The sequence below is a fragment of the Hemibagrus wyckioides genome, linkage group LG10, assembly GCF_019097595.1.
Source record: "Hemibagrus wyckioides isolate EC202008001 linkage group LG10, SWU_Hwy_1.0, whole genome shotgun sequence".
Taxonomy (NCBI): Eukaryota; Metazoa; Chordata; class Actinopteri; order Siluriformes; family Bagridae; genus Hemibagrus; species Hemibagrus wyckioides.
Genome location: NC_080719.1, coordinates 13,487,664 through 13,505,000, shown reverse-complemented (window position 1 = coordinate 13,505,000; position 17,337 = coordinate 13,487,664). Strand labels below are relative to the sequence as shown.

The following is a 17,337-nucleotide window of genomic DNA, read 5'->3' as shown; positions in this document are numbered from 1 at the left end:
GACTGAAGACGTTTTTAAGAAAAATCGACGAAAAAGCTATCTTCGGAATCAAGCATTTGATGAAGGAAAGGTGAGTCCGTTAGCTAGCTAAGCCGCTAGTTTGCGAAGCTAGCACCGGCATTCAGAACTAATCATCATAAAACACTGAAATGTTTATTATTATTATTATTATTATTATTATTATATGTTAAATCGCTCTTATGTCCCACGAAAATTGTCTATAAATGTGTTATTGATTATCTTTAGTGCGTTAATTAGTTATTAATAACATTTGATATTTTGTATATATACTATATATTATCACCATTATTACTCTATTTCATGAATCACTTTTAATTCTATGTGTTTTAGATGACAAGACTTTATTTAAACGTTAATTATTATTATTATTCACTAACTTGCATTATCTTTTCAATCCATTTCTCACATCCGTTATTTTATTACATGGTAATTACTAGTTTACATTTACATTATTAGAGCCGATGCATTTTATACTTTTAAACACTTTCTTCAGTATTTTAATATATATTTGTACATATTTGAAGAGTAAAAGTTGACGATCAGAATACTGATGTTTTGTTTGTAAACGTTATAATCCACCCTCTCTTTAACCTGTCATGGGCGGATCAGCTGACGGGGTGAGGGATGCAGTGAAGACTATTACAGAGCAGAACAATATGACCAACTTCAAAACATAAACCCAAAGCTAAATGTATACAAAATGTAAATATAGAATATATATATATATATATACAAGTGAGATCCTGTATGCCATCCATGCTCTTTAAGCTCTTTGTGGTCCATGGCTTCCTAAAGAAACAGCTGATCTTTATTTCTTGTTAATTTTCACAAATGCCAGTTTTTTGTTATTTTTTTTCCTAAAAAACTTTCTGATTGTTTTTCACTTTATTTTTATACGCTTCAATTTCTCATAGAGGTTGGATATTTTGTCATGATTTATCTAGGTTTCCTTTGTTTTTAACATCACAAAGGCCTGAGATTTTAACAGGGTGTGTAGATGTTTTATATCCGTGTATATATATATATATATATATATATATATATATATATATATAATATTTATTTATTTATTTATGCACACACACCCAAACATATTGAGGGTTGGTGAGTTTGTGTCCTGGCTGTATGGCCTTCAGTGTAATCTTCTCACCTTGGGGCTTTGAGGCCACTACATTTGCTTGGCTTGTTTTCAGCTTGTTTTATATTACATGTTTAATGCTTCCTGGTGTTTATTTTAAGCACTGGAAAGTGCTACATTCACAAAAGACGATCATATCGTCGCCACATAGGTACCATTAATCCACAAGTGAACATTCAGGCCTTTCCCAGTGCTGTGTGTGTATCAGATATCAGATTGGGAGATGTTGTGTTTAGTGCTGAGTAACCTGATATCCCCCCTAAAGGTGTTAATTCCTGACCATTAAAGGTGTCGGGTTCAAATTGAAGCCAGTTGTTTGTTGTGATTTGAGATTGCTGTACTCGTGCAAATGGTTGCCTATTCAAGAAGTGTGACTAAATTGTCTTCAAAAAGACTTCAAATTGTTGCCTTTAGTCTGATTGTATCAGGCTTTGCATAATTAATTTAACAAAAGGACATTTGAGACATTTACATTTTTAAGACCCTTTTTTCCCCCAGAACTTGGTCTGCTCATTAGTCTTCATGTTACTGTTTGTTTAGGTGTGTTCGCTAACAAACTCTGCAGCCTTCAGCTGTTTTTTCGCTGTTCGATTACAAATGTCACGCGATAAAAGATCCTAATAAAATTCAGGCCAAAAATATCTTCTACATGCCATATTATCCTCTTGCAATATATTTGCTGTTAAAGAAAATGACTACGTTTTGCTTACATCATCAGTCATTGCTCAACTGGGGATATTTTTATATTTTGCAATAGCATGTGTCCTTCATGTTTTACCATTGCCACCATCATATTTGTAGCTCATCCATTGTGATTTATGAATAAGCCTTACAGCTGCACTCACATTTTGAGATTTGAAACAAAGATTTCTCAGACTGTCCGAGCAAGACTACAGAGCTCAGAAACTGAGACAAAAATCTTTTAGTGCCAATCGCGCTTTACTGTATTCTTGCTGAAATCACATGACACTTTAATCACACCAGTTGATTCTTTCAACTAATTATGTGATTACTGATGGTAACCAGTTTCACCAGACCTGACTCAGGGATTTCATAGCATCAGATGGGAATAGTTCCAGCTTCTTTTTTTTTTTTTGTTATTATTTCTCAATCTACATAGAATTCTTAACTGTATCTTAACTGTATTTGTGGGGATATTTGCTGCAGTCTCAGTAATCTCAGTCTCTAGATTGGAAGTGGTTTACTGCTCAGTGAGCGTTTTGTGTAACAGGTACGCATTCATGTGATTGCTTTATTTGGCCTGTAGGGCATTTGTTTGGTGTTTGTCATTCTATTTTTACCGGCCATGTGTAGGTCAGTTACAGGTGTCGTGCCAAGTGTTGAGTTCTTCACTGCCTGTCTGAGCTAATGCCTTTTCCAAAAGAAGTCACAATCCAATCTCCAGTACTCGGAAAAGCAGCTGACGATGTGCTAGCTTGTGCTGATAGCTTATGCTTTCCATAGTCCCCGGTGGGTGTTTTCCATGGGCTGGGTGTGTGTCGTTGACATTGTACAGCCGTAAGTAGGTACAGCGAAAGATCAAATCTTAACCCTGGTTTTCTTGCAGGCAGATCTAGGCAATATGACAATATTGTGTTAAATTATGTCACGATGTAACTGGTTTTTTATTTTTATAAAATAACAATTTGAAGTAGATTTGATCAAGTTTCTACTATCTACAAAATGTTCAAATGTTTTACATTTGTAAAGAAATGTTTAATACCTTGTTTCCGCATTTATTTTTAGTGTTAAGTTAGCTACTGTGTTGCAGGCAGTTTATTAGCAAACCTGTATATCATATATCATGCAGGTCACGTGTAGTAGGGTCATGTCTGCTTGCAGCCTAGAGCAGGGGGGAAAAGTCAGCCATAATTACATACCGCTACCCACCAAAATTACAGACCTAAAAAAGTGTGTGACTTTAAAGGGCCGCATGTGGATACGCCTTGCCTTTACCTCTCGGAGACACGTTAATGATTTCTCTCCAGGGTGTTGAGACGAAACAAGTCAAGCAAAAGTTCATGACAGTTTGCTTGCTTTTTTAACCCACAGTAAATTCCACGCGAGTCATTTGAGAAGATTGTCTGTCACACTTTCGTTTTTCTCACTCCCCTTCTTTGTGTTTGTCGATTCTGAGAAATACAAAATCGCACACCAGACTCCCATTTCCTCTTTTCTTTTGCATTAACGCTTTGGTATACTGGTTAGTCTTGTATCAGGAAATCGAAAATATTTATCAGAGGCATTGTTACAGGTGTAGATGACGGTAATAATAATTATTAGGGTATAATTATAAGGGTGGGTCTGGAGCTAATAAATAAATCTAGCAGTTTATTCAAGCAAATCCTTGACCATTAACACAACTAGTGTCATTGATCTTCAGTATGACCAAAAAAAAATTTGAATGTTCGTTCAGATGCTTGTTAGTGTTAGCATGTATGGCTATCATGCCATGAATTTCACTATTCTGCCCCACCCTGATTTCTCATCAGCTGATTTATTTCAGAATCATGTGAGTCTCAGGTGGGAATTCCACTCAGCACTCTGCCTGCTGTGTTAACCAGTAGGAAGAAAAGCATCCTCTGTGTGGAAAGTCAGTCAGAGGAAGTCAGCGTGATGAATCGAGCCACACGACTCCAACGCTGATGTTCACAAGCAGCCCATTGTTGTGTAGCATCTCAGCGATTGGCGTTCAGTGCGATCTGACCACTGCACTGGGTTAAAGCACAGCCCAGCACAGCGCCATTTACTCTCTGACTCGTGGCTGAGCTGCAGTGAGAGAAGAAGGTCATTCTTCTGCACATGGCCTCAATTTCAGGCGCACTTTTCACTCTTTTTGATACTACACACTGTAAAATGTTGTTAAAATAGCAAGCCTACAACATAATACAATAAGATGTAGTTAATATTTTATTGAAAATGATTCTACTTCGTCAGGCATCTCAATAATGAAATGTCTTAATAGAGTATGTACATTTTATAAAAAAAAAAAAAAAAATCAAAAAAGTACAAACAAGCATTGCTCAAATATGTCTCTTAGGTTTAAGTTTTCTATTTATTTAACAATTTCAATATATTAAAACGTGGTTATGTTGTTTTATATGGATTTCAGTAAACTGTCCTAGCACAGCTACAGATCTTGCTGCTCTACATCTCGGACCTTTCATCAGTAAACTTTATAATCCAGACTGATCAATTCTGTTCTACTTCTGTTGCTACCTTCAATCACAATCAGTACTCAGTATATTATTCCTGATTTCCTGCTGCTCATTTCAGGCCTTGCAATATTCAGTAATATATGTTATAAGGAAGGAAATGCCCAGGTTGCGTAACACCTGAGTGTATTGTGGAACATCATTAGAAAAACACAGGAAAAGGTCATTTGCATCCTGGACTGACTTAATCATCTGTATCTTGCAGGCTCTAAACTGGGAATGGTGTAGGCTGGTTTGGCTTGTACCGGATTATGCTGGATTTATTATGCTGTTTATCTCAGCAGCATGATTTAGATAATCTGTAGCCTAATTTTCCACAATCAACATCCCAAGTGGTGTAAATCCACTGGGTCACAACAGAGTGTCCAGAGTGACACCATTCTGAGGAGACAGTCTGTAACAAGGATCTTAACACCTTGTTTGATGTAAGAGGTGAGGTAAGTGTGAAGTCTGCTGAACAGCTATTTAGAATGAACAGGATGAGAGAAACAACCCACATACATCGGATATAGGATGCTACTAGGGCTACACAATTAGTTATTAATCATCTTTATTTTAGCCTAGAACTGATCATGATTCTATAACCAATTTGGAAAAGAATAATGTCTGTATTTAAATTTTGCTTGGTCGCTCCATTTTCCTATCGGGTATTTATGATAGACGGCTGGTTAAATAATTACTTGATGTTTCTGTTCCTCTGCCAAGAGCAATGCATAGTCATCAGTTTTGATAAACATACGCTCTGCATACTTCATCACAGAGTTTTGAGAGCGATATAGCCATCAACTACCCACCCCATTTATTCATATCATGAATTTAGTCATGGTTTATTCTCAATATTTAACATTAATCATTTGTTTTAAGTCAACTTAGATCTTGGGCATTATGGTGATGTGTTGCATAGAGCTGCCTCCTCATATCTCCAGGGTCCCCAGTTCAATGCTGTGCTTGCGTTCTTGGCTGTGCAAAATGTTCCCCATGTCCATCTCTAGATTCTCCAGTTTCCTCCCACCTCCCCAAAACATGCAATGAATGTGTAGACATGCTGCCCTGCGATGGACTATTGTCCCATCTAACATGTATTCCGAACTCCCTGGGGTTCCTGGAGTATGCTGCAGATATACCCTGACCGTGGCCACCAAAACACCACTTTGTGTAGACTTGCTGCGCTGTTGCCCGAGTGCAGATGCTGAAGAATCAACACTGTTTTTGAACTGAATTCCACTGAAAAACAAATTAAGATCACAATTTTAGATTTATTGTATAGCACTACATAAATCAATACCTGAACTCCAGACACTGCAATGCTACAGGCTAAACATGATCTCATCTACATATGCAGCTCTCTGTAATATACAGTTCACTCAGGACTGATTATTTTCAGATCTTCAATCCAGACAGCCATGCTGTTACAGAATAAGCCCGAGCCTTGCTCTCTGTTTCTCATTGCTTTATTTTGAGACTGCTACAGACTTTGTGACTTTGTCCAACCCACAACAAAAGACAGTCCAGGCCCTTCTGTGAGGCTCTCCATTGTCTCTCTCTGCTCCGGCGATGTGCACCTTTCATTCCACTGCTTTGTCTTTGATGGAATTTAAATGAGAAAGCGGAAGGACACTGCGTCGTTTTCCACCACCCACCGATCCCAGCGCAGCCCCCTTGTTACCAAGGAAACTGCACAGTTGGAAGTAGTGCCTTATGGGTAAAAATTCCACTCTCTCTCTTCCTCTCATTGGAAAGCTACAGCTCTATTTGTGCAAGAGAAGTGGCTGTAAAAAAGAGACCTTTAGACCCAACGTTGCGTCTCAGCGTTTGGCTATAAGTTAACAGGTCAAGGTTTCTTCTTCAGACTAAACTAGGAAGGACTCGCAACCTTTGTTGATCATGGAGCGTGAGAAGCGACCAAGCCTTTTGGAAAGAACTGATGCTTTGGAAGAAGAGGAAATAGTGAGGTAGGAACAGCACTGTTTTAGGTTTTCACAGCGTCGGTAGTTGTTGAATGGTTCTGGGGAATTGTAGAGGAACAGCTGGTAGGCTTAGAAAATTTCACAGGGTGAATTGGTGTTGGAAATTCTTCTCCGGGTAGTTTAACAAAAATAAAGGTTCTGTGTTCCAGTGATTTCTATTGTGCGTCATTAAGGAAGTTAGAGATTCAGCGTCTGTAAAAAAGGATGTAACGTCCGTCAAACATTTGTACAAAGGGATTTAAATGTTTTATTGGCTTGTATTCTTTTGCATACCTTCGCTTCTGTATGTCCTGTGCTTTTTTTTAGAATTATTGTAAAGATTCATAGCATCAAGTGAACCATACCTTGGAAAGAAGACAAAAGTTCGAGGACTTACTTAATCAGATGGAAAAGAAACACTTCCTAGTTTGCGACAGAGCAGAACACATCAGCTCTAGCAATCTTGATATAGCTGGATATACTGGTCTTTCATTTGGCTGCTTACTTAGGAAGATGGAAAAAATGAATTATCAGTCATCATCTGGCTGTTTCTGCGCATGCCCTTAAAAGATGTTTTGTGCATCAGAAATCTGATAAGTGAGCCACATTTGATTAGGCAGCAAAATGGCTGACTGTTATATCGCTGAAGTAGAAAATGCTTATTGTAAGACAGATAGGATCTTTTTCTCATTTTCATTGTTTTTTGTTTTTTTAATTAATGAAAATCCAGTTAAAAATGATGAATATTGTAAGTATCGTGTGCTTTAGTAAAGTATAGCTAAACAGGGTTTCTTAATGCAACATCATTTCATTGGACATATGGTTCTTATTTATGGTTCTTATCTAAGTATTTTTCACAATACATATATCACTTACTATATAAGAACAGGATGTGACAGTAGATTCACAAGTTCATCTGTTTCCTGTTTAACTTTCTCAGACATATGCCTTAGTTTAGTCCTGGGGTTGAGTCATTTTATGGCACTGGCTCACTATATTAGTTTATATAACATTACCACATCAAGTTCAATTTGTCCTTGACACGTAAACTGCACACTTCTGCTTGCCTTCAATCGAATTTTATTCTGATGTAAACTTTTCTTCCTGTGAACTGTATGGTTTCTGCTCAGAGTTGGCACATATACAGTCTCTCATAGTCTCTCATGTTGTTGCGGTTAGCATTTCATTGTGAATGTGGCTAGGCTACCCAGCTTACAGACTTGATCTTAAGCCACAGTGACCTAGTTTCCTGTAAATGTTCTTTTTAAAATCTTGCCAAGTACCGATAGCAGTGGCTTGAGATGGGAATACATGGACATGTTAAACATTACTTGACTTGTCATATTCTGTTTAGGACATTGTGGTCATGCACCCTGTCCCAGATTCTACATCTGGAGTGCTGAAGCTTTAAAATCAGCATATTCGAGTGAGCACTGTCAACACCTGGCACTTAATGAGCAAGCTGTGCTTTCACGTGCACAGGAAATAATCCAAAGCCAAATACTCACTTTGCAGCCTGGCCAATGCCAAAATGATAACCTGACAACTCGCCATCCAATCTCTTGGCAGTGGTAAGGCCGAGGCATTCTGAACAGCCCAGCACTATCATGTTTTGCTTGGACATCATAGCCGTTCCAGAAATGTACTCTATGTATGCTGCATTTCTTCTGTGCACGAGGCACCTCCTTCCAGTAATCGTTCAAAAGTAAACAGCTATGGCCTGATCCTGTGCGGATATGAAACACACCTATAGACATGAAGTAATCTGATTCCTCATGCTCCATAAATGGCCTGTGGGTTAAACGAAGGCTCACTGCCAATACACTTGAATTGGGTTCCTGTTTTAATCGGAGTCTGAATCGGAGAAAAATTTATACTGTTCTTTTAAAAATCACTGCAATGCAGACTGAGACTGAGACCGCCTCGCACATACAAACTCGGACAAGTTGCAGTTGAGTGTGATTGCAATGAGGGGGAGAACACACTGTTTTCCATTTAAACAGACTTATGTTAAAGCACCTGTAGTTTGCATAGCTGTGGGGAGTATCATCCTACCAAGGCCACACTTGAGCTTGATGCCTCCTTTTTTTTTTTTTGCTTGTCACAGGAGCTGGTACAAACGCATACATATGCTGCTTCATAGTTCTCCCTAGATGGAAAAAGCAGACAGTTGGGGACCTTTTAAGGATTATCAAACAACTGTGTAGGAAGAGATATCAGTGACATCAGAGCTATAATCAGAGCTTGGGCTTCACAGACACTTTAAAGAGGAAGAACGCAACCATACACACACACACACACACTGTATATGAGAGACATGGCATTCTGGTTTCTGGTTCCTAGAATTTAACTCCCACTGGCCAGATGCTTGGATTTCATTAGGTTTATATTGGGTTGGTTTTATGTTGAAAGCCATGTGACAAATCAGTTCCTTCAGCTAAGTAAAAAGATGTAAAAGGAACAAAGTAAAACATTATAATACAGAGACAAGTGCCATAGCTTGTATAATATAATCTTTTAAAGGTTTTAAAATGGATGTTTTTTATTCTAAAATTGTATTGCTACATTTATCTTCATAGAAGATAAACACGAACAGTCACTTTAGTAATACATAGTTCATTGTCAATAAATATTTAGCTGTTTAAATGCTAATTAGCATGTATTTAAAATATTGATTAGGCAATGTAATCGATTATAACCTGCAGAACAATTTTTAGCTAAAAATCTGATCTGTATGACTGAGACTGGTTTGAAGTTGGACACACTTTAGTCCTTCTAGACTTTGCCAGAATTCATGTACTCACAGAGCTAGAGATAATTGGGATTAAACGGGTTAAGTTTTTTCGTCGAGGGCGAGTCTGTCTCTACAACTTCCTTCCCACTATGCATGATGTTCTATTTAAGTTATGCTTCAAGGAAACCAGACCTGGTGTTTTAAGGAAACGCATTATAATTAGGCACTGATGATCTCTACTTGTGCTGCATGTAACTGGATATGAAGGGGAAATCATGTAGGAAGTTTGTACACGTTCATCCACCACAGAACGGAGGGCTTCCACAAAAACAAGAGCATACACAGGAAGTCAGCGCTGATTCCTACTCCCTGTGCCGAGTCTCTTACTAATTTTCCTCCCCAGATGGCTTAAGGAAAGATCAAGTCTGTCATTATTGCTGCTCCACCCAGAAAAATAAGCACATTCTCACAATCTGTGCACTTTCATTTCCAAGCTCTCTACAGTTAAGATTTCTTTCTTGTTAGGGCATCAGAGACATAAGTTTCAATATGAAATAGAAGGAAATAGGAAACATTAGGGTTGGGTTCTTATGTGGTCTGGACAGGTCTGTACCTGCATGCTTGCGTATGCTGCATTGTGTGGAGTGTTGGAGGTGTTTCATTACATCACGCGATGGTGTGTCACACCTTTTAAGCTAGGACCCACCTCTTTTGAGAATTTGTATTCACTAAGAGGAGCTGGTTTACACTGTGCACTCTGTGTTGCTGTGACAATAGACAGTGTTTAGTTTTGTATTTTTGTAATAGACATTTCGAGCTTTTGATTTGTTTTTTATGGATTGTATCAAATGAGTGTGATTATCAAAGGAATGACTTGAAACTACTCGTACTGGGTTGCTACTTGAAAGGATTACGGTGCTATGCATAGATCTCTGAGTTTGAGATTATCCAGAAGACAACATGAGTACAGGTAAACAAGATTAGATATCAGTTTTTTCTAATATTTTACATTTTGATTAGTGATAAGGATGTGTCTAATAACATGATGGAATGCAATAAGCAAGACTGTAAATTACAGATAAGATTCCTGGAATTGTACATGTAATAAAAAAACGTGGTGCTAATGTGTCAGAAATGGTTTATCTGTATGTTGTCAGTTTTTTTGTCACACTTGCTCACACGTTAAGTGGGAAAAAGGAACTTTTTGGATATTATAAATGTCTCATGGCCTTGTTCTCATTGTTAATCTGATGGCTTCTTTGTACAATTTATAAGGTTTGATATTATGTCTGGTGGAATAGCCTTGATTACAGCCACTAAGCTGGCATAGACATCTCATCTTTAGGATCTCATCATATTAGGAGCAATGGTCAAAGAAGAAAACAATTAAAAACGGATCAGTGATGAGGTCAACAAACACAAGCTCCAGACTAATCTACTGCAACGTTGTAAAGCTGTCAGATGATTTGCACAGCCTTTATTACATACACTGTCATATTATACATTCTTAACCTTCATTATTAAATCTTGTGCAGCTACCCAGTGGAGAGCGGGACTCTCCCCATGAGAGCCAAGAAGGAAAAGATGGTGAAAAAGAAGCTTGAGCAAAAGAAAGCCTACAGCCTAGAGGAAGCTCAGCTCGAGATGGAGCAGCAGCACAAAAGCCAGAGCAGGCCGGTCCTGCCCAGGTAAAGTACCTTTTACTGTCAAAAGACTTTCTTTAATCCCTGTTTTTCTTCTGAGACTCTTCTACATTATGCACATAATCCAGAGGCAAATAATACCAAAGCATTAGTGGTATTTGTGTTTTTATGGCTGTGCTTCTTCTTAGACATTTTTTGTCCTTTCTCTCAGGTCTCAGACAGTCGCAGGACCTTTGGAAAGGAACGACAGCATGAACTCAAGAAGTGTATGTGTATTTCCCTTATTGTCCAGCTGCTTGATAAACGCTACAGTCTAAATGAAATCATCATGGATATTTATATATCACTATATTTGATCAAATTCAGAATGTATAAGGAATGTAGTATTAGTAGTTTTGCATGAGTTATCTTATGTAATAGTTGATCCCATCAATAGTGCAGTGGGTTAATGCTTTAATGAGATACCAGTGTTTCTCAATGTGGGGCCCAAGGACATCCAGGGGTCCATGAAGCACAGCCAGGGGGTTTGTGATTTGAGTTTAGTGGTATAAGGTTACATTTACAAAGCATAGCAGAGTATAAAGTATAATTCCAACCCCACATTATCAAAGTTGTTACCTTTATTATTAAGTTCTGCTTGTTTTTGTTCCTGTTTGACTGGTTTATTGAATTAAACAGGTTTAATCCCATTTAATTTACTTTCAGAACAGCTTGGAAATACTGTATGTTATCTGTGGAAAGTTCAGAAATAGGAAGCAGCTAGACAAAATTAAAATTGTACGTTTCCTGAAATGAATATGGACTGAAAGTATACATGCGTTTATTTTTTATACTTAAGAGAAGTAATGCTATAAACTAAGTAACTTAGAAAATCTTCTTTCTGACCCTTCCTCACAGAGCTTCATGAAGCACAACAAAACATTCCACAAACTCTTCCCAGATATCCCTGAGAGTGAAGACTTATTACACGGTGAGGAATCGTGCAAGTCACATATAATGCAATATTTACCTTCAGCTATATCATATTGTGATCATATATCTGGGCCGTCATGCAATGTTGACTTTCCTATGTACGTTCGTTTGCGTATTGTTAAGATAAGTAATGGCAGAAGCGGGCATAGTGCTTCTCGTATTCTCGGTTTTGTTTGCCGAGGTGGTAATGACCTTTAGCTTAATTGTCTGAGGCTTTGAAGCTGAAAGGGATAGATGAAGCAAACGCAGCTGCGGATGGGAAGCCTGTAAAATGGAGTGACGTCACATTTCCAGGATTGCTGTGTAAGGCTTTTCTAAGTGTGTGTATGTGGGGTTTTTTTTTCTACAGCCTACATCTGTGCACTGCAGAGGGAGGTACCATACCATGGCCGTCTCTATATCACAGAAAACAACGTATGCTTTCACTCCTCCGTGCTTCTCAAGGCTACCAAGGTAATATAGATCTGAACAGTCAAAATCAGCTATATTATAACATTTATGCATCTAACACAGCTGCTCACTTAACCCTGCTTGCATGAAGCTAGGCCTTTCAGGTTATGTGCTGTTAGTTTCTAATAAGAAAGAGTAAAATATTTCATGTATATTTACTTGGGTTCATGATAAACATGAATACATTTCATCCTATATGGTTGATATGGTGAAAATTTCTGTTAGGACACTTATTTATGGAAGGAGTCTCCAGTTTTAGTGCTTTGTAGCAGTCTAGAGAAACAAGCAATTCAGGTCCTTTTCTTTTCTGCCAATAAACATATTTTCTTTTATTTCCCAACCCAGAAATCATAATGAATGCAGCCATTTGTACTCAGCTTTATGTTTATTGCACAAAGAAGCATTTTGAAGCTTTTATTTAGTAACAGTGAAACTTGCTTGCGATTGTTCTATTGTGCTATTATTGCATACTGAAACTTTCACTCAAATAACTTTCTTTTCTGTTTTACTGTAATCCAAGCCAGCTAAAACAGGTTTTTAAGAACCGAAAGCAAGCTAGAACTAAATATTTGACACATAGCTATATAATATAATTAGATTTTTAATGGTGTTATAACTATTGCGAAAACATTAGCAGTACTGTGTATTTAAAAGTTCTGCATTATGCATTTCATTTGTAAAGGAGAAACTATGGGATCAGCTATGCTGTATTCATTTTAAGTGTGTGTGTGTAACAGGTGGTGATCCCTGTGTCTAATATCACGGTCCTGAAGAAGCAGAATACAGCGCTGCTGGTGCCAAACGCTCTGTCTATCCGCAGCAACCTGGGAGAGAAGGTCAGCCTCAAACTTTTGTACATTATTCAGGGCTTGCTTAAAGTATTTGATCTCATCTCATAATGGTTGAGGTTAATTTTGCTTAAAAAGTGCATAATTTTATAATCTCATTTTCATAATGATGCAAAAAAGTGCTTTTGTTCTGACATCCATGTGGAGGACATATTTAATTGACTTTTTTTCTTTCTAAATATAAAATAGATTCATGTAACATTAACTTCAGAGTAGTATGACGATTTTATTGATGAGCCATGCTTTCTTTTTCCTATGTGTGTTGCAGTATTTGTTTGTGTCTCTGCGGAACCGTGAAGGCTGCTACAGGCTGCTGCGCTCTGTTTGCTCACATCTGGAGGATGGCAGCACCAACAGCAGCCCTCTTTTCTCGTCCGCCGAGAACAGCTTTGATCAGGGCAAACTGGTGGTGAGTAGATCAACTTTCACATACACACACACACACACTCTACATTTGCTTTGGTTCCTCTTTGTGTAGTTGTGGCTAAGAGTATGTGTGCTCTTGCAGAACTCGAGTCAGTCGAGCCTGACTGACGCCTACGAGGAGCTTGATGGAACAGACTCTGGACTTTTACTGCAACCTCCTCCTACTAAACTTCACACAGGTAGGAGACAAGACACACTATACATACGTTATATAATCATAAATCATATATTCCTTTGAGAATCATGATGTGATATTTTTGTTATATCGCCCACCCCATGTGTCCATGTCTAGTTACTGTCCACATGAAGAAATCCTCTTAACAGAATAGAAATCAAAGAAAATGTGCAATGTACAGATTTTAAATCAAGTGTTTGTTTGCTCTTAGCCTCAATCTCAAATGGAAGTCCTCCAACACGAAGAAGTCCTCACAGTGAAGAAGATGAGAGTCAGGCTGAGGAGCACATGGGTAAAGCACATATACATTACACACATATTCATACATATCATATGGATGATTATTGGACTGGATATTCATGTAAAGGGTTTTTGTGTGTGTGTGAGTAGGAAGCTCGTGGATGTGGAGTGTGACTGACGGAGCTAGATCACTGCTCATCCAGAGAGAAGCCACCAGCCTCAACACACTGCTGCTCATCTACTTAATGCTGTAAGTTACACACAGTGTACCAAAAGTAATAGCAGCCTATAAAATGGGAGTGTGTGTGTGTGGATATGGGTCAGAAATCAAAACTATTGATTTGTCATTTGTCAGCATACACACACAACTGCTTTAGCCTCTGTAAATATTGAAAATTATTCTAAATTACTGATAAAAAATGCCCACGATAATCTTTGTTGTTTATCTGTTGAGATGGCATGAGCAGATATTTTTGGTAGTGCTGGAAATGGTGTGTGAATTTCAAAGAAGCAGAACGTTCCCTTTAAGCAGAATGGTGCTTACCTGGTATGCCGTTTTTCAGGACCGCGCTTCATGCCTAGTGAACTTTAATTTGCAAGGTGTAATTTGCATGTTTAAAAATGACTTTTGGGTTCATCAAGATTGCAGTTGTATGTGATGCAATGGTATAACACACTCCTCTTTGTGTGTAGGGTGGTGCTGCTCGTGCTGTCCTCTGGGTATATCGGCCTGCGCATTGTGGCTCTGGAGGAGCAGCTGACTACTCTGGGAGCCTTGCCTGAATTCACTCTACACAGCGGGTATGAAACATTCAGACCCTGTTCTCTCTTGCAGTGAAAATATCCATTCTGTTTTCTCCAAACTAATCTTATATGGACTCATTAGAACTATTTTGGTTCAATTTTAAAAACACTGACCGTCTGTTCAGCCTAGCATCAGGTGTGTCCTGTACCCTGTAGAATGAGACAGATAATCGAAAGCAACAATTTTCTAACGAAATTCCTCTCTCACTCATGCCTGCAGGTACAAGGACACATAATTATGCCAGAGAAAGGAGAGAAGTGTTTATCTGATGACCCTGAGGAGGAATGACAATTTCAACAATGTCACTCCATATTTCAGCATTTCTCAGACCCCAGTAGAGCCAAAGTGCTGTGAGCATTATTCACTCTCAGCAAGAAGAAAACCAAAGCGCTCTGTGAGGCATCGTGCCAGGAGTCTTGTGACGCATTTCCTCCCAATGAACTAAAGAAGGTTCTGAGTGGGAGGGGGCGCGGCAGTTTCCAAAGAAAAGGGTGTCTGCTAGCATAACCTGGTTACGCCTTTCCACCTTTAATCTCAGCTTGGTTGATGATTGCATCTTTCATTCTTTCTGATCAGGCTCCTCTCGTGAAGATGATTTTTCTCTCTTTTTCGAATCACCAGGTTGCAGTATTACACCTCACTTTGGCATGATTCAGAAATTCATGAATGATCATTGCTTGGTGGCCAATCTTTTTTTTTTGGATGTATGCATCTTCTATGCACAAAATAATCTCCTGATCAGGTATTTTTAGCCTCTTTTATTTGTCGCTTTTGTACTTTGGTCGGCAACGTGGTCGACGCCCGTTTCTAATCAGATGAACTGTTCAAAAGATTCAGAGGCACTGTGCAGCCCAAGACATTTCTTCAGATTCAGCAGACATAAAGACTGTGACGTGTCTGAAAGGAGCAAAAGTGGCAAAAAAAGATCGACATACTTGAGTCATATTTCAAGAACTGGCAAACCTTTGAGACGGTCCAATATATGCATGGTTAGTTTGAGTGTACATATGACTGTAAAATAAGAAACTAAAAGTGAACCAGTGCACTTTAATGTGTGTGGCATGTACGAAGTCAAAAGACTGTAGAATGAGGAAGTCTGCTATCTTCACCCCTGGGTCTGGAGTATTATTCGGCATTATGCTTCATTTTACTTACACATACGTTGTGCTTTACTGCATACCGGGGTGACCACAGGTATACAGTTTCAGTTCAAACATTGTAAATTCTACTTTGAATATTTCAGATGACTATTATATAGAAAATGTGAAAACATCTGGCACATAAGGAAAAGTTTTAAGCAGCAAGAACGAAAACAATTGAGGAAGCTAACACTCTTTGATTTAACACAACCTTCTGGTACAAGTAACACTGGTATTATCCAGTATCAAATATTTTCAGATTCTTGTAAAAAAAAACAAAAAAAACAAACGTAGTCGATGTGCCTGATTAGGAATAGCCTTAAATCTGAGAATTAAAATGTAAAACTTGGATTTGTATCTGACTAATTGAGACTGTTTGAGGACATGTGGACACTCTGGTGCATTTTTGTGTTTCAGGTGGGGTGAAAATCTCTATCCATTACAGATTTCAGCCCAAATATCTCTTGCTCGAAACGTTTCCATTTTACAGTTGATCTGTAAAATGTCAGCGATTTCACACCAACCAGAACAATATTATCACACAGATACGGTTGTTATGGTGTCACGTTTAGACTGGCGTATAATACTCATGTCACATCTCACTGCACTGCTTAATGTAAAGTCTTGTATCCTGTGGAAATGCACACGCACAGGACAGACCTCCTGCACACGTGTGGTGCGTGTAGTTGAAAGAGTACAACGCCAGCTTCTCTGGTGCTAAAGAGTCTTTTACTCAGGGCTTCTCCCACTCAGCGCCCTGTTCCTTTCAATCCCTATTAATGCACAGTTGTGTTTTGTCAGCCCAGCTCATAAAGAACTAGCTAATAATTTAAGTTACAGCAGGGAAAGCACATGATGAAGTCAGCTCTGGGATTTCCTCCTCAACTCTTCTGCTGCTCTGTTATCTCAGATTAGCACAATGCTAAATCCAGTTGTGTTCAGTACTAATTACAACATGTGTACTACCAGGACAGTCTGTTGTTTTGTTTTGTTTTGTTGTTTTTTTTGCTTTGTTTGTTTGTTTTTTTTTAAATATATATTTAAAAAATCTATCTATACCCCAATAATGGTGCATGTTGATCATCCCACTGGGGTATTTCAGTCTCTGATTTGTTTGATTTCCTGATTTGATGGACCATTATATCTTTATCGAGTAAAGAGGAAAGAAGTTTTGCACAGAGACTAATTAGAGACTAGAAGTGTTGGACTTGACTCACTCTGAGCTTTTGTAATTCCCTTTCAATAACAACAATGCAGGAATTCAACAAGTGTGTCATTTCTGTTTGCACTATTGAATGATGTGTAAATATTATTTTGTATTGATTTGTCTTTAAACGAGTCCCCGCTGATCTATTTATTGCATTTTTCTGTAAGGCAAAGTGATCTCTGTGAGACCGGCTTTGACATTTGAATAAATCAAATGATGGGGGGGAAAAGTGCACGTGGTGTCATTTGTGTTTGTCAAATGAGTAAGGGCGATTACGGAAAGTTTTATTGGGTGTGTTATCATGTAAAATGACTTGCTGCCACATACGTCTGGTCATTTATCTTCGGTTCAAATGTGTGCTGAAGTTCAAATCACAGG

At 38.3% G+C, this 17,337-nt stretch overlaps 1 protein-coding gene across 3 annotated transcripts in view; it reads left to right on the top strand.

Moving 5' to 3' along the window:
* si:zfos-943e10.1 (GRAM domain-containing protein 2B) overlaps positions 1-17,193 on the top strand; it is a 17,366-nt gene extending 173 nt beyond the window's left edge. The window contains exons 1-12 of one of the 3 annotated variants that reach the window (XM_058400311.1): positions 1-70; positions 10,590-10,742; positions 10,909-10,963; positions 11,595-11,667; positions 12,019-12,122; positions 12,857-12,955; positions 13,236-13,376; positions 13,476-13,572; positions 13,780-13,860; positions 13,959-14,058; positions 14,502-14,609; positions 14,833-17,193. The exon at positions 1-70 is cut by the window's left edge and continues 173 nt beyond it. In XM_058400311.1, the coding sequence (XP_058256294.1) occupies positions 1-70; positions 10,590-10,742; positions 10,909-10,963; positions 11,595-11,667; positions 12,019-12,122; positions 12,857-12,955; positions 13,236-13,376; positions 13,476-13,572; positions 13,780-13,860; positions 13,959-14,058; positions 14,502-14,609; positions 14,833-14,848 (1,097 nt within the window). In that variant the 3' untranslated portion in view covers positions 14,849-17,193. Of the gene's footprint in view, positions 71-4,161; positions 6,327-7,803; positions 10,025-10,589; positions 10,743-10,908; positions 10,964-11,594; positions 11,668-12,018; positions 12,123-12,856; positions 12,956-13,235; positions 13,377-13,475; positions 13,573-13,779; positions 13,861-13,958; positions 14,059-14,501; positions 14,610-14,832 lie in introns of those variants that run through there. The other 2 variants (XM_058400312.1, XM_058400313.1) reach the window with 2 other exon arrangements.
* Positions 17,194-17,337: the final 144 nt, after the last annotated feature.